The following is a 26877-nucleotide window of genomic DNA, read 5'->3' on the forward strand; positions in this document are numbered from 1 at the left end:
GGGGTAGTGACCCCTCTGGGCTTACAGTGTCTTGGGGGCCTTGCAGAGAGGTGCCCTCCTAGGGACTTGTAGTGCCTTGGGTCTCAGGGAAGCCCAATGAGTCAGAGCTGTGAATGCAGTGACACAAGGCTTCCCCTCAGAGGTAGACTGGGTGTTTGCCTTGGCTCCTGAAAGTGGCTCGTCTTTTGCCTGCCATCCCCTGGGCACTTACCAGAATGGGTTATTCAGAGGCTCCCTCTGGTCCTTTCCCCCTTTTCTACCTCTCTGGTTCCCACCTGTACCACCTGCAGACTCCTTGACCTTGAGTCCATGGTTCTCCTTGTTATATCCCCCAAAATATTCTGAGGCTTTCAGGACCACAGTAATTGCTGATTAAACCAGAGTCCAAAGCCTTAGCAACCAAACCAATCCAGGTCGAACCAAGCAAGCCAAACGAAAAACTCCTCCTCCCCAATCGTAAAAGGTGCCCTAGGAGATGGGTGTTTAGAAACACAATGGAAGATCTTTCAGCAAAACAGAAAACGGAATTTTAGTTGAGTTTCTATTTAAGAAAATAAAAAAACTAAAAACAAAGATTTGAAGAACAAATACTGCCAAAATCTGTAGAAACGGAGACAACCTCCAATAGCAGGTTAATGAGTAAATCAGTAGTCTTCAAATATTTTTGTTCACATACATGAAATATTAGTTACCCTCTTGCATATTTCTAGGTTAACATCTAAAATTTTTCGTCGTAAGTTTAAGCAGTTGCAAAGGATACAATTTCCTGCATACTGTAAAAATGACATTTTAAGCTAGAATAGTCACTCTTTTAAGTGAATCCAATGAAACCTAAATACTATAGCAATTATGCCTATTATCAGCTATTTACAAAATATATGAACAAACTCTTCTTTACCTTCAGTATATTTTATGTAATTTATTTTTCTTTTCACACTTATAGCTCCATTCCACTTCCCCATCCCTCAGGATCATACCGTAGTTTAATGTATTTTTATGTTTGAATGTATTTTATTGATCATCCTATTATATTTATCTGTGATGAAAATATAAATATATTTAATTTTAAAATTTCCTATGACTGAAAGACTATGTGCTAGAACATTTTCTTCTAGACTAAGATATTATTATATTTATTAGAAATGATCAGGTATTCTAAACAATGCAAAATATATTACAAATGTTTATAATTACTAAACATGTAATTTTTTACAATTAGTGCATACATTTGTTGTTAAATACTACATCTTACAAGAATGAGACAGAGTTAAGCGTCAGTGTTTTTCTCAATTTTTCATTTTTACAAATTCTAAGAAAATGTTTTTACATTAATAAGTATATGGGGCTGTAAGAAGTGTCACATCAATTCACTCAATTCTTTGAACTCCTTCCAATTTATAAACTCACTTAGTGATCTTGAGGTCATACTTTGTTGAAAGTAATTATTTGGAAATCACCTAGCTTGCAAAAGAATTTGTTATCCAGTCATTAGGAGTATACTTTCTCTGTACAGTCCAATATTTTAAATTGATAAAGAACTGACAAAGGTTGCCTGAGGTTTTTTTTTTTTTTTTTTGCGGTATGCGGGCCTCTCACTGTTGTGGCCTCTCCCGTTGCGGAGCAACAGGCTCCGGACGCCCAGCCTCAGCGGCCATGGCTCACGGGCCCAGCCGCTCCACGGCATGTGGGATCTTCCCGGACCGGGGCACGAACCCGTGTACCCTGCATCGGCAAGCGGACTCTCAACCACTGCGCCACCAGGGAAGCCCTACCTGGTTTTATACCCTGGAACAATGCACCATTTTAAGATTCTCAGTGAGTGAAAATTATGTCCTTTATTTTTGCAATTTGGGAAATATATGGCTATTGTAAAAGAGTTGGGAAATGAAACAGGGAGATGCCATACTGCATTCCTTTACCAGCAGATCAGTTTTAGGAAGTGATACAGATGCAAGCTGAAGATTCAGAAACTGGTGGCCTTAAAACTAAGTGTGCACCTACCCCTTGAAAATCCCCTGGGGGATGCTCATGTCCATTTGAAGACCACTGATGTAAATTTTTACATCATCTTATTGAATTTGATAAGAGAGATAGGTCAGCTCACATTAGGCCTTGGTTGGGAAACTGTACTCTGGTGTTTACACCTTGGGAGTGTAGAACTGTGATCTTTAACACTAGGGATAAAACAGCCAATTCCTCTTGGTTGTTTGATTTTTATAGATTGCTACCCTCATCCTTTCTATTCTGCCCTTCTTTATTTTCCTCTCAGTGGTAGTAACCTTAACTTCAATTTTGGAGTACTGATGTTGAGCCTATATACTGACTGCCTGAGGCAAATATAATGCCCCACTTAAAAATGATTATTAAGACCATAAAAAATGAGACATCTTTAGAGTATATTAAGGTAAAAAAGCAAAATATGTAGTTGTATGTAAATTATTATTTCAATTATACAAAACTACATAAAATTCTGGACAATACTATAAGTAAATATGCAAAAATGAAGTGATTTTTAAATAAAATGTCTTTAATGTTGCATTACTTTTTAAGTAATAATGCTAATTACACTTATGATGCTGGGGGTCAGATAATGTCTAATCTAACATTCTCTTTCTCTTAACGGTACCAAAAAACTGTGTGTGAGTTCAAGTCCCCCAAAATAAAGTGTTCAAGAGATTGAAAACTACGTTTTTCAAAACTATTTTCTCATCATGATTCACTATGGGTGTTAAGTCTCCAAACATATTTAAACTCTTCCTCAGCCTAGTTTAAAACATCCCATGTGTTAACGTCATGAATTCCACAAGTTTATTTCCTGCTGCACAAAGTAGTAATTCTTTTCATTTATATTAACTTTTTAGCTTCCTCTCATTTCCTGGTTTTACTGTTCAGAGTGAAGAACTCGATGACTTACACTGCTGTTAAGCTTTATCATTCCTTATAGCTTTATATTTTCTTGGAGTTCATATTTTTATAAAGTAAGCCATGTTTGGCAGCCTCCAAAACTAAGCTTTTTCTCAAGTTTGTTGCGTTTTTCTTGTTTTGCTTTTTTGAGGCCTCACAACGAGCTCGGTATATTCCAGGGCCCACCAAAGGAAGGAGCCTTAGAAGAGACTAGTTTGAGAGAGTTGATGTCTGCGAGAAAGAAAGAATGGCTACCACCCCTCTGGGGGGTTATGGCCTTGGAACCCAAAGGTACCCGAAACCAGCGCCCCGAAAGGTGGAGCGCGGAGCAGCCCCCGACACCTCGACGGCCTCTCCGCCAACCTTCGGCGGCCGCCTCCGGCGTGGCCCCGCCCCGCCCCGCCCCGCCCCTAGGCGGCTGCTCGCTGCAGCCGCCGCCCTCCCCCGGCCCAATGGCGAGGCTGCCGCGTCGGTGATGTGAAGCAGTGCTCTGGCACGTCCGGCCCCCGTCCCGCAGTCCATTACACCATCCGCCGCGGCTGCTGCTGTAGCCGCTGCAGCCCGCGCAGACTGGGAGGGCGGGAGGCAGTTCGCCGGGGCGGGGCGGGGCGAGGCGGGGCGAGCGGCGCGGCCGGATTCATTCCTGTGGGGCGCGGGGTATGGAGAAGCTGTGCGGCCGCAGGCGGAGCTGGGCGGTCCGGACGGCGGCGCGGATAGCGGTCTCATTTTGAGGGGGCAGCCCGAGCCCGAGCGGCCGGCGGCGGCGGGGAGGACTAGCCCCGTGGCAGGTAGTGGAGGCGGCGGCGGCGGCGGTCGGCCGAGCCCGGGCCGCGGCCTGAGGCTCCCGCGGGGAGGCCTGGGCGGGAAGGGGAAGGAGGGCGCTCGCAGGAACGGAAGGCGGGCAGCGGGCTGGAGGCCACAGGCTGATCGGCCTGCGGGAGGGGGTCGTGGTTGATGGAGGAGCTTGGGGAGGGGGCTGCCCCTATCGGGAAAAGGTAGAGGTGAAGGTTGTGTAGGGGCGGCTGTGGTTTGGGGAACCTACGGACCCCTTTGCGGGGCGGGGGGTGGGGATCAGAATGGGGCGGGCGAAGTTCGCTAAAAGGCAGCCGGATTTCCTGAGAGCCTCGAGTAGTTTTAAAGGAGAGGGAACCTTTTGGGTGAGGGTTTTGGCGTTAGCTGGCCGCGATTTGTTGGGTCCGACCTTTTTTGTTCTTTCTCGAAAGCCATCCTGGCCACGGCGAGGCCTTGCAGCCTCGCGCCCTTGGCCCGCTCTCCTCTGCAGATGTGAGAAAGGGAAACATTTCTGCACCCGCGTCTCCTGCCTCTTTGGGTTGTACTCTCTCTGGGCGTGTGCAAAGCAAAACTAGCCCAAAGCTTGGCTGGTTAGGAGGCGAGAAAACCGGTTGCCTGTAGTGTTTAAATTTACCGTATACAGAGAAGAGAGTGTCTCCCACCATAACATTTGGGTCTCTGTGTGTATCTTTTTTGTATTCTTCTTTCCCACCTTTTTTGGGGAGGCGGAGTAGTCCCTAAAGTGTGGCTCCCCCCGCCCCCAGGAGTAAAAATTAAGAAAACCTAGTGTTTTCGCCTTTACCTATGGAAATTTCAAAACCGCTACTTTTTTTTTTTTTCTTTCTCCAGTTTGGCGCTCTGGTTGTCATATGTTGGACGGCAATAGACAGAACATACATCCGTTCTGGGGCGCCGTGATTAACACTGAACTTTGGTTCCTGTAACCCTTGCCAGTGTCAATAGAGTTAAGCTGGAGCTTTGCTTTGAAAGATAAATAAAGCACAGCCTCTCAACTGGACATAAATGGATCTAAAGACAGCAGTATTTAATGCAGCTCGAGATGGCAAACTCCGGCTTCTCACCAAATTGTTGGCAAGCAAATCTAAAGAGGAGGTTTCCTCCTTGATCTCTGAAAAAACAAATGGGGCCACCCCACTCTTGATGGCCGCCAGGTATGGGCACCTTGACATGGTGGAATTTCTCCTAGAGCAGTGCAGTGCCTCCATAGAAGTCGGGGGCTCGGTCAATTTTGATGGCGAAACCATTGAGGGGGCTCCCCCTTTGTGGGCCGCTTCTGCAGCAGGACATCTGAAGGTGGTTCAGTCTTTGTTAAATCATGGAGCGTCTGTCAACAACACGACTTTAACCAATTCAACTCCTCTTCGAGCTGCCTGTTTCGATGGCCATTTGGAAATAGTCAAGTACCTGGTAGAACACAAAGCTGATTTGGAAGTGTCAAACCGACATGGGCATACATGCTTGATGATCTCATGTTACAAAGGACACAAAGAGATTGCTCAGTATTTACTTGAAAAGGGGGCAGATGTTAATAGAAAAAGTGTTAAAGGTGAGTTCATATTCATTTTAATTTTTTAAGTGTTTACCACTTATTTTCAGGAAGTTTGATACATAATTATAAGCAGTGGTGTTGAGTAAGCCAACACTGACAGACCTATTTTGATTAGGTATCCCTTCCAGTATAACCTTGTTGATTGTTTCTTTGGTATTTGATAGTACATGGGACAAATGTGATTTAAAAAAAACACCCTCTATCACTGTGTTAAGCCGCATTTTCTCTTTATTTGGAGTAACTTACAATTTATGGGAAGTGGGTTCCCCAAAGTTTCGAGCATGTTAGTGGCAGTTGATCTGAGCCATTAGACTTGTGTTTACTTAATTTACTTAGTTTACTTGATTTAATATATTTTTCTTAGTTTTATTTTCTTAGAATACCCTTGGAGTAGAAACTACTATACTTAGTGAGTCATTGTCATGTTTGTCTTATGTAGGCATTTCATTTGTTATTCTGTCAGGGATGGCTAGGCCATACTGACCCGGGAGGATTAATATCCATGAAAAGGAGAAAATCTGTTCCCTTATTCCATACTTACTGTGTGGCCAATAGAAAATCCTTTCATTAAATATAGCAAGAGAGAACAGATTTTTTTAAACTGCCACAATGCCCAGAGCAAAACAAGGACTAGGTTAAGCAGATGTGGATTTGCTGACTAGCAACAATGTAAACTTCTTTGTCCAGAAGAAGAGTTCAGGTTTATGGTCATGTATACTGTTCAGATGATAGTTTAGGATTTTTTTAACCCTTAAAAACAAATGTTTTGATAGTATAATATTAATACTTAGCATTAACATTATTTTCCTTAAACATATTTGTTTATACAACAGCAAAGTAATTCACTGCGTAATATTAAAAAACTATGAAACTTAAAGGAGCATACATACATGGTAAAAAAAAAAATCACACAATATAAATTGGTTTACAGTGTTTAGTATGAAAAATAAGTCTTAACACCCTTCATTTCTAGACCTCCAACCCACCAGCTACCATTGTTTACAGTGTTTTGTGTGTCCTCAAGATAGTCTATGCAAATACAAGTATACTTGTCTGTATATCTCTCCCTCTTTCTTCTTTGTTAGTTGATGCATACTGTTCTTTCTTTTTTTTTTCAATTTATCTTGAATGTCATTCAGCTCCAACACACGTGGCTACCTCATTCTGTTTCATGGCTACACAGTATTTCATTGTATGAGTGTGCATAATTTATCTAGTCCCTGTTGACAGACAGGTCACATGCAAAATAAACAATGCTGCTGTGAATATTCTTGAACAAATCTGTGGCTTTGCACACTTATGTGAAAATAATTGTATTATAAATACCTGTAAGTGTAATTGCTAAATCAAAGTGAATGTGCAGTTTATCATTGTGATAGTGACTGATTGCCTCTCAGAGTGGCTAAACCACACAATTATGGGGCACCACATAGTTACTGGACATATTTACTGAAGTTAGTATAATCTTTTTTAAAAAGGTTTGTCATAAAAATGTTACAGCCACATTGTGATTTTTTTGTAAATTTTTTTCCTGAGGAAATATAAAATCTCACAAAATTCCAGCACTTAGAGATAATCCTCCCAAAGGTACTGAATTTTGCATTTAGATATATGTATGAAATTTTATTTTATATGCTCTTCTGTACTTGTTTTTTAGCTTAATAAATGTTATCCTTAATGTCATTAATAATAGCTCTTTAATTTCAGTAGCTGCATACTCTTCTACTAATGGAGTTTTACATTGCTTCTGCCTTCTCACTATAAGAAATGTTTCTGTAAACATTCTTTCTTATGAATGATTTATTGTTTCTGATTATCTTTGATGTAGGTGTTGGGTAAAAGGACAGCATGACTTTCTTTTTTTTTAAACAATCATCATTCTTTTAAAGAATGTTTGTTTTAAAAGAACAAATTACTGCTTAATTGACCATGTTAGTATTGGGAATGCTTTGAAATCATACCTAGAAGAGAAAGGGTTAAAAGGTATGGCTGCATGTTTAGGCTTGTTGAATTTTTAGTTTGTTTTGGGCTTTTTATTCATCAGCCTAATGATGTAGAGATTGTTGATAAACTCACGTATTTAAATCAAATTGGGGCATGTTTTAAACTTAGGTCACTGGAGAGGTTAGTACTGGTACTATTTTTCATTCTCTTTTTCAAAGTTCTTTATACTTTTAGAGATATAATGTATGGGAGAACTATAGTGTAAATAGCCCATATTTTAGTGAGCATTTTCCCTTAGTAAACTGTGAACAATATTTAACTTGATTACCTTTGCTATTTCAGAGGTAATAAAACCTTTTAACACCATCATCATATAGTTTTATACTTGAGGATGTGTATACTCCCTCTTCTGGCTAATTCTAGAGTTTTTTCTTTTTTTACCTCAGTATCAATATCTAGTATTTATGCTGTTTAAAGAAGTACACATAAGAGAAAACAATTTTATACCAAAAATTGTTTTCATATAGCTTCAGTTTTATATACATACATATATACACATAATACATACGTGTGTAGTATATGTATATATAACATATCACTTTGTGTGCAGTACTTTAACTTTTGCATAGTGCCTTTTAAATTTGACAGTGAGTCTTAAAGAATATTGGGGGCAGATTAAAGTACGTATGTACCTCCCCCACTCTGGTCCTGAAGCTTCCATTCTTTGATAATTCCCTCATCGATTTTTCAGATTTTTTTTTATTTTATGGGTTTGGGGGGTAATAAAAAAACAGGAACTATTTGAAACTGAGGCAGGAACACTGGAGAAGGATCTGGTAGAGTGTCAAGAAAGGATTTTTTTTTCCCACATTTTTATCCCCATGCAAAAAATGGAAAAGACTGATAAGATGAGGGATAAAATGGGATAATTTCTTAGGAAATTTTATATGTAAACTGTTGGAAATGGTTCTGAAGAAGGAAAATGTCAGTAGATTATGCTTGGTTTGCTTAAATATAAAATGCATGTGACTTCTACCTTCCATTACTTTTTAACAGGCAGTTGACATTTGAATATATTATCTAACCTCTTTCCATTACTTTTTAACAGGCTGTTGGCATTTTGAACATGTTTTAACCTAAGGTGGAATTCATTCATTAATTGAGAGAGCACTTATTGAGTCCCTTGAGTGTGCCAGACTGTTTGACTTAGGATATACAAAGATGAGTAAGACAAGATATCCAGTCCTTGATTCCCTGCTCTTCAGGAGCTCATGGCTTGTTTGGAGAGACAGGTTCATAAGCAGATACTTAAACCACACTGTGGTAAATGCAGCAGTAGTGCTTTCTTGTTTTAGATTTTTGGAAATACTTTATCCCCAACTAACTCATTACCTGAGGGGACAGTGGGTTCCATTTTTTCCCATGCCATTCAAAAGGGGGAGAAAAACTGAGATATTTAGAAATGCTGCTGCAGTTTAACACAACAGTTCATTTTTGAGACAGGAAAGTTGGTTGCTATTTAAATATAGACCTCAAATCAGGAGTGATTAGACAAGCCCATCTTAGGGCCATAACACTGATCTCAGTACTTCACGGTTATAGTCATCTTTGGCTTTCTTTGGTTCTTTTTTTTTTTTTGTGGTACGCGGGCTTCCCACTGATGTGGCCTCTCCCGTCGCGGAGCACAGGCTCCGGACGCGCAGGCCCAGTGGCCGCGGCACGCGGGATCCTCCCGGACCGGGGTACGAACCCGTGTCCCCTGCATCAGCAGGCAGACTGTCAACCACTGCGCCACCAGGGAAGCCCTGGTTCTTTTATATTTGAGGGTTTTTTTGTTTGTTTGTTTATGTTTTGACTCATAATAGGACTTTGCAGATCTATGGAAAAGTTACTTAAACCCTCAATTCTGCTTTTACACCCAAATTTGACTGGAAATTGAGCACCTGAAAGTGATTGGTTGAGTACTACAGACCTATATAGAACAGCTCTTTGAGTTGGGATTGGGGAGACTGGCCCCAGAGGACAGGCTATCCTCACACATGGGTCAATTATTTTAGATACCCAAGATAATTAAGTAAATTAGTAATAGGATAATTCCTGTGCATTTTCTGTAGGCCAGATATTGTGTTGGACATTGTGGAGGCTCTGAAAAGATACAGCACATCACATTTGTTCACCGATAAAGGAATATAAATTCATTATATAGGATTTTGGAAGAGTGTACTGACTGGAAAGGCCTCATGGAGTTAACTGGGCTTTGAAAGGATTGTTGGAGTTGAGATCTGCAGAAGGGATTTGATCCAGTTTTTAAGGCTTAGGAAATGGCATAAGGAAAGACACATTGAGAAATATGCTTGGAGGGTACAGAAATTGGAAAGTAGCATATTTGGACCAAAGGGCAGTCAGGGCTAGAGTATAAAAGGACATTGACTTCCAGGTAAAGGAGTTTGACTTTATTCTTTATGCAGTGGTAGGTAAGTCGGTGAATGTTTTCAGCAGAGGAACGACTGAGGTGTTTTTTTTTTTTTTAGAGAAACCCATCTTAGTACATTCTAATTCTGTTACATTGTGAGCTCATTGAGGCTAGAGACCTGGTGTTTGTATCCATGTGTTAGAAAGAGTAATCTGGCCCACAGGGGGCAATTGATAAATGAGTTTGTTGAATGAATGTGTTGCATTTAGGAGAGGAAAGATTATAAGCTCTTGGATGGCAAGGACTGTTTTCTGGTCCTTGTAGTACAGAAATACGTACATGAAGACATTAAGACAGTGATGGTGAAAAGTGAGTGGTACAGGTAGAACTCTATAGGAGCTTAGAAAAGGGAGAAAACCATGTAGGCTCGTAAGTATGGTTAACTTTAAAAGGGTTTGAGAGAGCTAGATCAGGCAGTTTTTTGCCTCGTTTTTAAAAATAAATAAATCTTTTATTTATTTATTTATGGCTGCACTGGGTCTTCGTTGCTGCATACAGGCTTTCTCTAGTTGTGGCGAGTGGGGGCTACTCTTTGTTGCAGTACAGTGGCTTCTCTTGTTGCGAGCACGGGCTCTAGGCGTGCGGGCTTCAGTAGTTGTGGCACGCGGGCTCAGTAGTTGTGGCTCGCGGGCTCTAGAGCACAGGCTCAGTAGTTGTGGCACATGGACTTAGTTGCTTCATGGTATGTGGGATCTTCCTGGACCAGGACTCGAACCTGTGTCTCCTGCATTGGCAGACGGATTCTTTTTTTTTTTTAAACCTTGGTTTTATTTATTTATTTATATTAATTTAGTTTAAATCTTTATTTTTGGCTGCATTGGGTCTTCATTGCTGTGTGCGGGCTTTCTCTAGTTGTGGCAAGCAGGGGCTACTCTTTTTTGTGGTGCGCGGGCTTCTCCTTTCAGTGGCTTCTCTTGTAGCAGAACACGGGCTCTAGGCACGTGGGCTCAGTAGTTGTGGCACACAAGGCTTAGTTGCTCCATGGCATGTGGGATCTTCCCAGACCAGGGCTCGAACCCCTGTGCCCTGCATTGGCAGGTGGATTCTTAACCACTGCGCCACCAGGGAAGCCCACCAGGCGGATTCTTAACTACTGTGCCACCAGGGAAGCCCCTATTTGCCTCTTTATTATGGAAGTTTTCTAACTTATATGTAAGTGGAGAAAGAGAGAAGAATACTTAGAACCATTATGTATTTATCACCTTGCTTCAGCATTTATCCACATTTGCTAATATATGTTAAAAAATATATTTCTCCCTCCTTTTGTTCTCTGCAGTAGCTTGAAGCAAACCCCAGGCATTCTTTCTCTCCTATAGTATAGGCAGTTTAGGGTATAGATGTATTTCAATCAAGAGAATGTTAAAAAAAAGAAATCCTTTTTTTCTCTTATCCACTGTAAATCCAAAGGAATTTCACGTAAGAAAATCTCCACTGTAAATTAAGAATGGTTGGTATTAAGAGAATGGACAAGGATAATGACTATTGTCATGTAGGTAGTTTATTTGTATACTTCAGGACTGAGAGTGTTGGAAGCTGAAATTCTGTTTTTCTTTGAGAACTCTAGCTCAGCTCTTGGTTACCTCAGAACACACCTAGTAGCAGAGAAGAGTGAAAGAGAGGGATTTAAAATTTCTTTCTACTCTGTAACATTCCATACTTATTTTGTTATAATAATAATGTTTAACTAGTTGAGTTCATTAACATTTTAATCCCAGATCAAGTTGCTCCTGCAAGTTGTTTCTTGTTCATCGTTTTCCCTCCTGTATCTCCTGGCACACTTTCTCTGTGTCTTCGGGGAAACTTGGCATCCTAGTTGGGGAAGCTAAGCTGTAGATGATGTGTCTATTGAGTGCAGTAGGGAAATATCTATTGTGTTCCTCTATCCGTGAAGATTGGATTGTAAACTGTGTCCTCACAAGATTGAACTGAAGATGGTGAAAATGAGTAGTTCCTGAACACTACTGCTATTTCAGAGTCATCCCCAGCAACACAAATTTAAGGCAGTGGTTAAGTTTTACTTATTGATCTTTTAGCTACATATAGTTCCCTCACTGAGTTCATCTTTATGAGATTTTAATCACATTGATTAATTAAATTTGTTTAAAAGAAAATTTAGGAAGCCCATGGCATTCTAAAGATGTATGCTACTGAGACATCGGGAATGCATGTGTTGGAAGATAGAGGTGGAAGAGTTGGGGAGAGGCCCAGGTAGAGAAGTCACATGGATGCAAATTTGATTAAAATATCTCTTCCTCTTTTTTCCCTACCTTTGGGTAGAGCTGCAGTTGAATAGAGAGTCTGAACTAGAATGTAAGTCTGAATTGTAATGTTGATGTTTTCATCAACTTATGTTGTGTAATTTTCATCAAATTATACTATTATTAGTTGAATTTAGTCCTGATCCCTTAGCTCAGATATTACTGCTTGCTATCAAGACCCATTTCAAAGGCCAGTCCTCATCCCCCTTGAGTCACATGAATGCATCTTGAGCATTTTTTAGCATTTAACTTTGTAGTGAGCTCAAGGACCTGTATTGTTAAATTTCTCTGTGTTCCTAGCTCACTGCCTTATATAAAGAATTAATGAGGGGAAGGCACGTGGTAATCTTAATACCAGTAGTTTTTTATCATTTTTTTTTTTTTTTTTTGGTACGCGGGCCTTTCACTGTTGTGGCCTCTCCCGTTGCGGAGCACAGGCTCCGGACGCGCAGGCTCAGAGGCCATGGCTCACGGGCCTAGCCGCTCCGCGGCATGTGGAATCTTCCCGGACCGGGGCACGAACCCGCGTCCCCTGCATCGGCAGGCGGACTCTCAACCACTGCGCCACCAGGGAAGCCCCCCCATCCTATTTTTGATTCTTTTTTTTGTTTTTTCAAACTCTTGTCCTTGAGTATCTCTGGTGTTACAGCATACATGGGGAAGGGAAATATTATATTCTGAGCAGAGGAACCTTCTAGTGCTCCTTTGATACCCTGAAGTTTTCCTCTTTACCCCTTCCCGCCTGCTCCCTTAACACATACCAATTAGCTATTCCAGGAGTAAAATGCTTGCAATCAGCCTTGTTATGCAGTTGAACTGCACCCCTCCCTCCCCGCCCCCCGGCCCCCATGTTTATAGGTGGACCTCTCTTAAAGACTCGGCTTAGCCCCAGCTGCAAGGTAGAAGAATGGATGCCAAGCACAGCAGGCTAAAGAGGAGAGATGATGAGCGAGCTGGAGCTGTCGTGTAAGCTGGCTCTTCTCGCCGCACGACAGGCCAGCAAATCGGGAGACGAGGTGTTGAGGCAAGGAGTACCACTTTATTCGGAAAGCTGGCAGACCGAGAAGATGGCAGACTAGGGTCCCCAAAAAAACCACCTTATGGGGTCTGGATGCCAGTTTTTTTTACAGAATCGGAAGTAAAGTAAAAAGGCAGAATAGAGAGGGAGAGGTGGGGAGGAAGTAAAGTAAAAAGGGCCATCAGTCTTGGAGAACGTCTCCTGGAATGGCCAGCCTCCCGGAGGGGATGTGTTAATTTCTTTTTTCTTGCAGCCATTCACAGGTGGGTAGGGTTCCCTGAGGCAGGAAATTATGTATGATTATAATAACAAAAGCAACGAAAAGCAAAGGCTAAAGTCAAAGAAACAGATCCAACATGGAGTCAAAATTGGCTGTTCCCTGTTACAATAAGTACTGTTTTTGTGCATTTCCAGACAAATCTGTTATGATAAAAAACCTTTTAATTGCTGTTTCTATCAGTCAAAACTTATACTTCACTAAAAACAAATACTTTGATTTTAAAACAGCTTTGAGACATAATTCACATACCATTCACGCATTTAAAAACCACCCATCATTGATTTTTAGTATGGTCACAGATTTGTGCAGCCATCACCACAATTACTTTTTTTATTTTTTATTTTTTTGGTTGTGTTGGGTCTTTGTTGCTACGCGTGGGCTCTCTGTAGTTGCGGTGAGTGGGAACTACTCTTCGTTGAGGTGCGCAGGCTTCTTATTGCGGTGGCTTCTCTTGTTGCAGAGCATGGGGTCTAGGCGTGCGGACTTCAGTAATTGTGGCACACGGGTTCAGTAGTTGTGGCTCGCGGGCTCTAGAGCACAGGCTCAGTAGTTGTGGCGCGTGGGCTTAGTTGCTCTGCGGCATGTGGGATCTTCCTGGACCAGGGCTTGAACCCGTGCCCCCTGCATTGGCAGGCGGATTCTCAACCACTGCGCCATCAGGGAAGCCCAGTTCCCTAAGTTTTGAAAAACATAAACTGTAATTTAACCACCACTACAATAGAGGTGGAATGAAAACTTCCTGTATGCCCCTTTGCAGTTAACCATTCTCTCAGCACCCACCCTCTGGCAATCACTGGTCTGTTATCTGTCCTTATAGTTTTTTAGGCATTAATTTTAATAGTGAAAATTCTGAAGGAATGCAGATGTCCATCAACAGAGAAGTGTTTATGTAAATTATGACATGCCTCCTTACTTGAACTTTAACCATAAAGCCATTAAGAGTGATTATGTAGTATCTGTGTAAATAGTTCATGTAGACTATATACATGGAACATGACAAAATGACTAAGATGTAGGTGAAAAGCAGGAAACAGTTGTATATTTTCTGATTACAACTTTATCAAAATATACTATGTAAAGACACTTGGAGATATGACATATTTGCTGTAAAATTATGCTTTTGTATTGGGGTTTTTTTTTGACCTCTGTTTTCTTAACTTTTAAGTAATGGTCTAGGTTATAATTCAGAAATTTTTTAGGGCTTCCAGGGCATGAAAGTGTGGCGGTTATATACTTAACCTGTTAGAATAATAAAGGATCCCCTCCTGCTAAGATTTTACTTTTTTTTTTTAATGTATTTATTTATTTTATTTATTTATTTTTGGCTGCGTTGGGTCTTCGTTGCTGTGCGCAGGCTTTCTCTAGTTGCGGCGAGCAGGGGCTACTCTTCATTGTGGTGCACAGCCTTCTCATTGCGATGGCTTTTCTTGTTGCGGAGCATGGGCTTAGGCATGTGGGCTTCAGTAGTTGTGGCACGTGGGCTCTAGAGCGCAGGCTCAGTAGTTGTGGTGCACGGGCTTAGTTGCTCTGCAGTATGTGGGATCTTCCTGGACCAGGGCTCGAACCCATGTCCCCTGCATTGGCAGGTGGATTCTTAACCACTGTGCCACCAGGGAAGCCCTAAGATTTTAGTTTTTAAAGTTATTTTGTCCTTATTTGAATCATTTTTTGTGATATCAAGTATTAAAAATTTAAGAATCTACCTTAGCTTTGATATTGTGCTAACTGCTATCTGGGATATAAAGGAAATATAACATAGGCTCTGTGTACTTTAGGAATAGACAGTTTAGGTAAGAAAACCTATTTGTGAAGCACTAACATATTATGTAAGGTATTACGTAAGATTATAGTAGTAGATATAACATGAGTACTTACCAGGATGAATGAAACATTTATTCACCAGGCATTCTCAAAATGATAAATTGACATAGTATAACCAAGAAGGCCTCTTTGAGCAGCTGAAATTTCTGGTGCAACTTGGAGGAAAAGAAGTTAAAAAGGCAAAGAAGAAAGAGTATATTGACAGGAAAATTAAGAGAAGAGGCATGGAGGTGGAAGTTAGCGGGACTATTCCAGGAACTGGGAGAGGTAACTTAGAATACAGTGATGGGAAGCCTAAGCAGTTTCTTTGCCTTGTGTGTGGCTGGTATTGATGATGTCTTTTGGGTTAGAGAAGGTGTTGGCAAACTCTGGCCCAGAGGTCAAATCCTGCCCACCCCCTGTTTTTGTACTGCCTGAGAACTAAGATATATTTTTTATATTTTTTAATGGTTGAAAAAAAAATCAAATGAAGAATAATATATCATGACATGTGAAAATTACACAAAAGCCACATTTCAATGTCCATAAGTAGAGTTTTGTTGGAAAACAGCCATGTCCATTAATTTAACCAATTGCCTATGGATACTTTTGTTATATGGTAGAGTTGAGTGATTACAACAGAGACCTTATGGACTGCAAAAGCTGGAATACTATCTAACCCTTTACAGAAGAAGTTTGCTGGCTCCTGGGCTAGATTCACAGAGCAGCATTCATACTGGAGATGACAACGAATGAGGCTAGAGAGGTAGGTTAGGGAAATATTTCTCTTTTTAAAAATCTGTTTCCCAGAATATATCTTCTTATGTGTGTTCCCACTACCAAGATTAAGCTTTACTTCACATGACATGCCTTCTAAAACTATAGATTTCTGCCTTGTTGCTTTCTCATCCTCACACAGATAGTGCTTTGAGAATCAATGCTGTAGAATTTTGAAATCTTAAAGATTTTCAGCTATTTCTTTAGAGGAAGCATGAAAGCTTTTGAGCTGGAAAGTAATATGATTGGTGGAAGTTTTATTATGATGCTTGGTTTATATTAGAAATAACTTATTCACTGGAGTGTAGTATGACTAGCATTTAAAATATGACCTTAGTAATGAGCAATACACTGAAATGGCAACTGGGAGACATGGGTTTTTATTTTACTACCAATTTCTCTGGTTTCTGTTTGTAGACAAGTTTATCTTCTCTACTTTGCATAGTTATTAATATAAGTTCGCAATAGTTAATACAATTTAGGGGAAAAATGCCGTGCTAGCATACTGGTACCTTTTCTCTTCATTTATTTCTGTTTTTTATTATTTGCTTCTAGTCTCTCTAGGTTTAATATATTGTTTTTCCCCTATAAGTTCTTGAGATGGAAACTTAGCTGTTTTTTCAAAAAGCCATTCTTTTCTAATGTACATTTAAGCATAGTTTAGCCATATCCCACAAGATTTTTTATTTAACATTTTTATTATCATCCAGATAAAAATATTTTCTGCTTTCCATTGGGATTCCTTCTTTGACCCGTGGGCTATTTAAAAGTATATTTTTAAATTTCAAATATGTGGAGATTTTTCTAGGGTTTTTTTTTTTTTTTTCCGCTTGTTTTTAATCTAACTTGTATTGTGGACTTAGAACATATTCAGTGATTTCAGTCCCTTGACATTTGTGTGAGTCTCATTTTATGGCCCAGAATGTAGTCAGCATTTGTATATGTTCCATGTGTCCTTAGAAAAAAATTAAATTCTACAGTGTTCATTTAATTTTCAATATCCTTATTGGTTTTGGTCTCCTAAACTGAAAAAGGTGTGTTCTAATGTATTATGAGTGGATTTATCTGATTTTCCTTGTAGTTCTGTTGATTTTTGCTTTATTTATTTTGCTGTTTTTAGGTGAAAACAAATTTAGAATTATATCTTTCTGTTGTTTTGAATTTTATGCCATTATAAAATGTTTATCTGTAATCATGTATTTTGTTTTAAAGTCTACTTAATCTGATATTTATCAGACCGCTTTCTTATGGTTAATTTTTGCATAAAGTATATATATTTTTTCATCTTTTCACTTAAACCTTTTTCTATCCTTACATTTTTCTATCCTTACATTTAAGGTATTTCTCTTGTAAGCAGCATGTAGTTGAGTTCTATGTGTGTTTGTATTTTCAGTCTGACAGTTTTTGTCTTAATGGAACATTTAGTTTGCTTGTATTTAATGTAACTACTTATATATTTGGGCTTTAATCTCCTAGCTACTTACTGATTTTTATTTGTCTACCTGTTTTGCTTTGTTTCTGTCTTTGTTTGGATTATTTTTCATTTTTTCTCTATATTAGAGGATATAGTAATTATATGCATGCATACCCTCTATTATTTTAGTGGTTACTCTAGATAGTACTACTTTGACTTATAAAAGCTAACATAAATTTCTAATTTTACCTCTTTCCAAGCAAGGCAGAAATCTTAGAATACTTCAACTCCAATTACCCTCTTTACTTTTATGCTATTGCTGTCAAGCATTTTTCTTCTATAGGTGTTTCAAACCCTGTTACAAGATATTATTTTTAATGTCAATATTTATTTAGATATCTCACAAATTTACCCTTTCTGTCAATGTTGATACTCTCCTTTCCAGGCTTCCATGTGGCTCATCTTTTCTTTCTCACCTGAAACGGTCCTTTACTTCACAGAATTCTAAGTTGGCATTTATTTTCCTTTAGTGCTTTAAGGCTTCTCTTGTTTCTGATTAGAACTTTGCTGTCAGTCTAATTGTTGTTCTTTGGCAGGTCATGTCCACCTATTCTTTGGTTTTAAGATTTTCTCTTTGTCCTTAGTTTTTAACGGTTCTGCCGTAGAGTGCCTCAGTGTGGCTTTCTTTTTGTTTATCCTTGTTGTTTATAAAACTTATTAAATTTATGCTTAATCTTTCATCAGCTTCAGAAGATTCTCAAACTTTATCTCTTTAAATATTGCTTTGGGCCTATTTTCTTACTCTATAATTCTGGTTTTAAGCATGTTATCCCTTCTGACATCGTTTCCTCTGTCTCTATAGTCTCCTGTTTTTCCATCCTTTCACTTGCATGCTTCTTTCTATGTATTTTCATCTGACTTAATTTTCTAGTTCACTAATTCTCTATTCAGCTGTGTGTAGTCTGCTTTTAAAGCCACCCATTGAGTTTTTCAGTTCTAGAATGTCCGTTTGGTTCTTTTTTGTAGTTTGCAGTTTTCTGTCTAATTCTCAAATTTTTTTTAAATATCTGAATACTCTAAGCATAATTATTACTTTAAAGTCTGTGTCTGATAACTGTATTATCTAGATCTTCTGTTGGGCTTTTCTCTTAGCTCTTATCCTTGGTTTTTGTGTTGTGGTTCCTTGTTTTCTCTTTTGTCCATTATTTTTGATTGGATACCAAACATTATATATGAAGAATATATAAAAATAATTTGAGCTCTAATATGATAATATCTTCATCTAAGTAGTATTTGTATTTGCTTCTGGCTTTTGATTACATATATACTAGCAGTTCTGGATCACTTTAATTCAATATAAAGATGATTTTAACTTGCATTTCAGTGCCTGTGAACGCTGGTTTCTTTGCACTTCACCTTAACTCCTAGAGAGCAGCCCTTCAGAGCTATAACCTAAAGTGTATAGGGATTTCTTAATGGCCTTTGGACTCCAGTTTTCTCCTCTAGCCCTGAAAGGTCAAAAGCTCTGCCCAGTTTTTTAGCTGCCTATTCCAGAATCAATAGAGGTCGTTGGAGAAAGCTTCCCCAAATTCTGGACTTTACTTAACTAATTTTCTTTATTCTCCTGGATGTTGTCTCCCTGTGAGCTCTTACAGGCGGTCGTACAGATTTTTTTTAAATGCAGTTTTCAGCTTTTCTGGTTCTGATTGGGAGGGTAATCATGCTACCTCTGCCAATACTAGATGTGAGAGTCTCTTATTGCTTTAAAACAAAAAACAAAACAAAACAACATTTTTTCAGTATATGGTGTATTCAAAATATATATATTCTGCATTTTTCTAATATGTCAATTCAGTTACTTAAAAAACTGGCTTTTGCTGCATTCTTTTTCTTGATTTTATTGTTCTGAATAGAGAAGAATGCCATCTAAGCCTTCTGTTTATATTTCTATTATATTGTCTATTTCTTAGAGAAAATGGGAATATTAGGGATCCATAATTCAAAAGAGTTTTAAAAATATACTTAGTAGTAGTCATGTTTAATTGAAATTATTTTGAGCAAATGAACATTAGTAGTCAGAAGTTCTGGGCTCTCTTAGTGGTTGGTTACCATACACATTGCTAAAACATTCTATCAGACACCCTTCCATTGTAGACCATTGGAATCCTGGGTCACAACATATCCAGATTTTTTAATATAATCCCTATAGATATCATGGAAGACTAATAAACAGGATAAACTTGTGAAGAGATTTAAAGTCCTAATGTATTACAACTTGTGCTTTTTGGAATTTTATCTGTAGATCTGTTACGTGAAGTATTCAGGTTTAAACAACTTTCTAGTACACATCCTGTGTCAGGGGTCCTCAAGGCCACCCCCATGTTTGCAGGTAACTTAGCATACAGTTGTACTCATGGCTAAGAGTTATTACAGTGATATAATAAGGACATGTACCTGGATCATAAGAGGAAAGGCACAGTTGGGGCCTAGAGGAATCTTTGTGCAGGCTTTTTTATGCTCTCTCCTTCCTGTGAGGTCACAAAGAGCTGTCTTCCCCTAGCAACATAAATGCATGTGTGCAATATTCCTGCCCAGGGAAACCCATTTTGATTGATGAGAGAATGGTTAGAGACTCAATGTCCAGGTTTTTATTGGGCACTGGTCACAAAGGCACCCTCTGCTGAGCACATACGCAAAATTCCACAGTCCCAGAAGGAAAGCAGGTAGTCAGCATAAAAGCCCACCCTTATCATTTAGGGAAAGTTTTATATCTTGGAACTGTTTACCAGACAACATTCCAGATGCCAGCCCAGGGCCATCCTTGCAAGCAGGTCTTTCTAAAGATAGCTGTCTCAGGCAGCTATATTAGTTATTTTTCACACACACAGCCTAAAAAGACTGTTGAAATTTTCTGTAAACAGTGTATGTAGATATCAAAGGTCTGCATGATAATTTCTGTTTTGATCATTAGTAGAATGTTTAGATTAAATTTAGGTAGCTAAAATGAGTGATTATGTCTTAGTATGTTCCATCCACACAGCCTTTTACTAATGTGCCAGTGTCTATTGTCAGTTTTAATGCATGTGTGGGAAGAATCGGACGGTGTTAGAACATTTAGTACATTTAAAAAGAATGTTTAAGAAAATTAAATTACAGTGGGAAATAATCCATTATGAAAGGACACTTCAGATGTCTCCTTTTAAAGTTCATGTTGAACCACCCACATATTTTTTAGGTTTCAGTGGACTTGTTTTTCTTATGTGAGTTTTTTGAAGAAAGTCTTGTACTTTGTTACCAAGATTTTTGACTAAAACAGCTGAGGTTCACTTGGCAATCAGAAATACTGAAAAAATAATTTCTGGCTCTTAGAATCAAATTGGAGACTCTTAGGTGTTACAGACTAGATTTCTTATTTATAAATGTGGAGTCTGACCCAGAAAGTTAAGTGACTGTCAGCAAAACTGTAAATAGGTGGTTAATTTCATTTCGTCAGTTTTTAGTTGTAGAATATACACTTGAAAACATTACTGAAAAATATCAGGCCGTGGATTAATTTTGAATTTCATTTAGTGACTTTGAATATCTTTTCATGCCTTATTTTGTCATTTCGTTTATTCAAAGAATTTAACCAATATTTTTTCCCCCTGCTGTGTGTCAGACATTAGCTTTAGGTGCTGGAGATCATTTTTTCTTATTTGTAATCAAATTAAAGTATGTCCCATTGAGGGCAGCTTGGAGCTGCCTGCTTTTCTTTAGATTCTAAAGTATACATATGTATTACATTATATCCTGGTCCCTCAAATATGTTATCTCTTCTTTTCCTCCTCCTTAAGGTAATACTGCATTGCATGATTGCGCAGAATCTGGAAGTTTGGACATCATGAAGATGCTTCTTATGTATTGTGCCAAGATGGAAAAGGATGGTTATGGAATGACTCCCCTTCTCTCAGCAAGTGTGACTGGTCACACAAATATTGTGGATTTCCTGACTCACCATGCACAGACCAGCAAGACAGAAAGGATCAATGCTCTAGAGCTTCTGGGAGCTACATTTGTAGACAAAAAAAGAGATCTCCTTGGGGCTTTGAAATACTGGAAAAAGGCAATGAACATGAGGTACAGTGATAGGACTAATATAATTAGCAAACCAGTACCGCAGACACTAATAATGGCTTATGATTATGCCAAGGAGGTAAACAGTGCAGAAGAGCTAGAAGGTCTTATTGCTGATCCTGATGAGATGAGAATGCAGGCACTATTAATTAGAGAACGTATTCTCGGTCCTTCTCATCCTGACACCTCTTACTATATTAGATATAGAGGTGCTGTCTATGCAGACTCTGGAAATTTCAAACGATGCATCAACCTATGGAAGTATGCTTTGGATATGCAGCAGAACAATTTGGACCCTCTAAGCCCGATGACCGCCAGCAGCTTATTATCTTTTGCAGAACTGTTCTCTTTTATGCTACAGTATAGGGCTAAAGGTCTGGGAACCACTGTTACATTTGATGATCTTATGGGCATACTGTGCAAAAGTGTCCTTGAAATAGAGCGAGCGATCAAACAAACTCAGTGTCCAGCAGACCCATTACAGTTAAATAAGGCTCTTTCCATTATTTTGCACTTGATTTGCATATTAGAAAAAGTTCCTTGTACTCTAGAACAGGATCATTTCAAAAAGCAAACTATATACAGGTTTCTTAAGCTGCATCCAAGGGGAAAGAATAACTTCAGCCCTCTTCATCTGGCTGTGGACAAGAATACTACCTGTGTAGGGCAGTACCCTGTTTGTAAATTTCCATCTCTGCAAGTTACTGCGATACTGCTAGAATGTGGTGCTGATGTGAACGTCAGAGACTCGGATGACAACAGTCCCCTCCATATCGCTGCTCTGAACAACCATCCAGACATCATGAATCTCCTTATTAAATCAGGTGCACATTTTGATGCCACAAACTTGCACAAACAAACTGCTAGTGACTTGCTGGACGAGAAGGAAATGGCTAAAAATTTGATCCAGCCTATAAATCATACCACATTGCAGTGTCTAGCTGCTCGTGTCATAGTGAATCATAGAATATACTATAAAGGGCATATCCCAGAAAAGCTAGAGACCTTCGTTTCACTTCATAGATGATAATTTGACTGTTGAAGCACGACTTGGTAACAGTTGTTTCATAAATGAGCACTGTTGTGGTAACACCAGCATTCATTTAGCTTGATTTCATCGTGCTCTCATTGGCTAAAGCATTGTAAGCATCAAATTTACAGGATTGGTTTCCCAGTATTTAATATAAATATACCATATAATATATTGTTTGTGAATTATTGAGAAATGTAATCTCATATTCAGATTTCTAAAATTGTCTGCCAAAGGCTTATCCATTCTGGTTTTGTTTGCTGTTGGGTGCTTGGGATAGAGTTAACCATTTTTCAGTGGTGTCTTTATACTTTTCTGGTTTGTGAATTTTATACAATTGAATGTCTTTTTTGTGCTTCTTCCTTCTCTTTGAGCTTCTCCCCTGTTTCCACCTCATTTTTAACTTAACCATTTCTACTTATCAATTTCTTTCCCCTTATGGATCCATGTTAGGTTGTACAAACTTTATGGACTTGTTACCATTTGCAGTTACCATAAGTGCTTTATCTTCTCTATGCACTGGCTTCAACTTGACTGTTGTATGTTAGCATATTTTCTATGCAGCAGTTGGTCACCTTCAACTCTGAAACACTGCTAAGTATGTTACAAAGTTCATTTTACGAAAGTACTCTTGTAGCATGACAATTTTTAGAGCTACAGGTTAGCTACCACAGCTCAAGCTTTTTTGTTGTTTTTTTCTTTACATCTGAGGTTTCTTTCTCTAATCCACTGAAATTATTGTGTGCTAAATTTGGGAAACAAAGCTATTCTAACTCATTAACCCAGTTGAAATTTAGGTCTGTCGTCTTAATATATCATGCAGTAAAAGGAAGAATCTTTGTAAAGTGACCCACCTTTCATGCTGCGCCAGCATTGTCCTGCTTGTGCTGATGATGTGATTAGGTGTAGAGAATTTGCTTAAATTTAACCTCAAAGTTTTATCACACAGCTTAATGAGTCACACTGAAGTATTCAGTAATTGAACTGCAAATCACTTTTATTTACAAAAAAGAGCTGAAGCATGTCAGTGGCATGATGCTTGCCAAGCCAGATCTAGGCATCTAGGATAATTAAGGTATTTTTAGTATGCAATTTACTGCCATAGTATCAGAGGTCAGTAACAGTGTTCCTTCTTTCTTCAAGCTTAAGTATACCTTTGAAGATAACTTGCATGAATTACTTTGGTCTCAATTATTTGTCACCCTAATTAAACACAAAAGGTTGCAGTGCTTCCTCTTCCCTTACTGAAAATTAGCTTTTCTTTTCTCTTTCTTTTTCTTTCTCTCTTCCTTTCTTTTCTTTCTTTCCTCTCTCCCTCCCTTCTTTGTTTTCTTTTTTTTTTTTTGGATTTTTTTTTTTCCACAGCTTTGCTAATGCCACAGAAAGGGCTCTTTTAACTTAAGAAAAAATAAGTGAAAAGTACTAAAAAAGATTCAGGTAATTATCATTCAGCACTTTATTGTTATTCAGAATAAAATTTATGATGGCATATTTGCCCTGCAAATGTCTTAATGCAATTGTTCTGAATAAAAAGCTCCTTATTGGTTTGAGGAAAAACTCAGTTTACCTGTGAGTTTAATGAGCCTGATCACTTGGATTTTTGTGTTGACATTTTATTCTGAGGGTTGATGTAGGGGTATTTAAGGAGTCATCATTGCAAACAGTCACATTAGGTTTATTTCATCTTTACTCAGTAAAAAACTTGTAATGAAGAATAGTAAATAAACAAAAAAGCATTAGACTTAACTTTCTGGTTAAATAATTGAAGTTTAATTTTTTAAGAGATATCCTTACTCATTTTACTAGGTTGTATATTTAATTTCACCATTGAAAAAGGTGATTTGGATATAAATGGTTGCTCTGCAACCTTTTGATGAAGAGATTTTAATATCTTGTTTACTATAGGAAAATTTGATGAAATATTTGAACTGCCACATAAATTAAGAATAGTTTGTGATTTAGATAATTATTCTGGAAATATCAGATATCAATTTTTGAAATCATTTGCCTCTGACCTTCTGGAATAAGAATTATATGCGTGAACAGCCTTTTTTTTTTTAAAGAAAGGAAAATTTTGCAAGTACAGTAAATCTACATTAGTTGATCTCAATAATTTTGGGGTGAACGGTGAGCAATTGGATTTTAACTGATTAAATATTCCTTTTTTTGGGAGGGTGTAGGAGGGCTTACATGCTCTTATAGTAAGGCACATCTCACACTATTTTATAGGTGAATTTGAATTGTGCAACTCTAGTATAAAATAAGGATTTCTTTACATAGCATTTTCCCACCACTGAATATAGATAACTTAGAACTATTCCTCAGTCTTGATAACTGAAATGCCTTATTTCAATTAAGATACAGTTCTCTATTTGCCATCTCCCCAAATGATGTTAGGAGCTCTTGAAAAATCACGTAGTTTAAAAGCTCAAAATTGTCCATTTTATTTTAGAGGAGGTTGTTTCATAAATGTGCCCTCAGATAACTGTTTAAGGCCTTTGTCAGAAAGTATTCACAAAATTGTGAGACTGAATTTTAAAAAAAAACTTAAGTTTGTGTTATTTTTTTTAACCAACAGATGAGTAATTTAATAATGAGCTAATTGTACTCTCAGCTGTACACTGTAGTATGGTAATGTTGGCTGGAGCTAATGTATAAGTTTTGGTTGCATTTCCATAAAAATCCCCTGTTAAGGCCTGCTGAATTTTAGATGTTCCACTCTTGATCATTTCTGTAAAAGAAATGGTCATTTTATTTAGATGCCAGTCTACATTATAAAGACAAGTGGATTACAGATTTTAAAAAGAGTCATTTTCTTATCCATAAATCTGACAGGGACATTAGCCCAAATCAACCAAAGGTAATTTGGTGCCCATTATGATTTTGCAGTTAAGTGATTGCTCACTTGTAAAGTGACTTGTAATGTATAATGTTTTCGAGGCCCCCGTCTCCTGTGACTTGAGAAAACTGTTGAGGTTATATTTGAAAAAGTAGCTCTTTAAAATAATATTACCCAGCAGAAGCCTTAGGTTGAATTTTACAGGTATAATAATCCTTTTAATTTCCCCAGAATTGTGGGGGCCGGATGAGATAATAACCATATTCTTGTGCACTGTACCAGCAGCATTATTGCTTGGAACTTTAACCATTTTAGTTACTAGGAAAACTAAAATTAATTGTCATCTTTTTCTTTTTGCCCTCATACATCACTAAGCAACTAGTTTCTCTCCCTTTTGTCAATTCCCATTGTGTATTTTTCCAAAAAGTACTGTATTCAGATGCCAGCCAATAAACTGTCACACAATGGAAAATGATACGCCACAACATTCATTGTAAGGTTTAATAAAATTAAATTTGCGCCAAATACTAGTGTATTCTTATTAACTCAATACTTGACTGATGTTATCTTAAGGCATATGATAGTGGACTCCTTTCTCAAAAACACCTACTGGTAATTTATAGTCAGTTAGAACTCACGAGTTAGCATTTATTATTATACTAGTATGTAAAAAACAAAGATGATTTATGTAGTTTATTCTAATTTTTTTTTTCCAGTAAAGAGCACAGAAACTAAAGATACAGGAAGATTTTTGTTGTGGGATGCATGGGAGAGGGACTGCTTTTAACTCTTGTTTTTTAACTGGTCTAACTCAGTTTTTTAACTGAGTTTGATATTAAGTATCAGAAGTATATCATAAATATATTACTATGAAGGTAAATTTTATAAATTTATTTTCATCACTTTTAAATTGCAAAATGTAAGTAGTCCTTGTCTTTTCCTTATATGTAAGTTTCCTAATATAAGAAGTTTTAACAGATCCAGAAAATGCATAATTTCTAAACTCCAGGCATAAATTGAAATATTCAATTGTATGGGCTTTCCCCTTTTGAATCATTAACTTATCCATAACAAATACAGGCTTTGTCATAGTTTTCACAGGACCCTTTGAAGTGTTAGTCTTCTTTACCCTTGGTGCTATGGTTGTTCCCAACTACCACCACCAACATTTAAAAGGAAATCTTAGCAAATATATAAGGCTAAGAATATTTTTAAGGATTTGAGCAAAAAAAAAAGTTATTATATCCTTTTTTTCCCCTCCATTTCTGCACATTTAGAATGTTCTTTCTTGAGTAATATGGGGTTGTGGGAATTGTGAATTGGTTCCTGTATGCCATGTTACCTTACGTTTTATTATAAGGCTCTTTTAAATAAGATTTTCTCTCCCTAAATTAACTCAGCTTTTAATAATTATCTCAATTTAGTTTCTTAATATAGAATGTCTGATTTAAAAAATAAAACAATACAGTTCCATGCCTTAAAAAATTGAAAATTTAAACTTTAAAATGGGATACACTTCAGACACATATGTTCACATTAAAGAGGGATTTGATTAGTAGTCCCACTAATACAATTGGGTGCTTATTAATAACTATACTTTGGTGTAAGTCAAGGAGTGGAGTGGTTTAAAGTATTTCACATTGCCAAAGATGAATAAAAAAAGAT

General features: G+C 38.0%; 1 protein-coding gene across 1 annotated transcript; it reads left to right on the forward strand.

Moving 5' to 3' along the window:
• Positions 1-3502: 3502 nt before the first annotated feature.
• On the forward strand, positions 3503-25737 carry FEM1C (fem-1 homolog C). Its single transcript, XM_004267467.3, has 3 exons — positions 3503-3692; positions 4546-5263; positions 21064-25737. Exons 2-3 carry the CDS (start codon positions 4720-4722, stop codon positions 22368-22370), a joined length of 1851 nt encoding a protein of 616 aa, XP_004267515.1. The 5' UTR covers positions 3503-3692; positions 4546-4719; the 3' UTR covers positions 22371-25737.
• The last annotated feature ends 1140 nt before the right edge of the window (positions 25738-26877 follow it).

The sequence above is a fragment of the Orcinus orca genome, chromosome 3 (genome assembly GCF_937001465.1).
Source record: "Orcinus orca chromosome 3, mOrcOrc1.1, whole genome shotgun sequence".
In the NCBI taxonomy this organism is placed as follows: Eukaryota; Metazoa; Chordata; class Mammalia; order Artiodactyla; family Delphinidae; genus Orcinus; species Orcinus orca.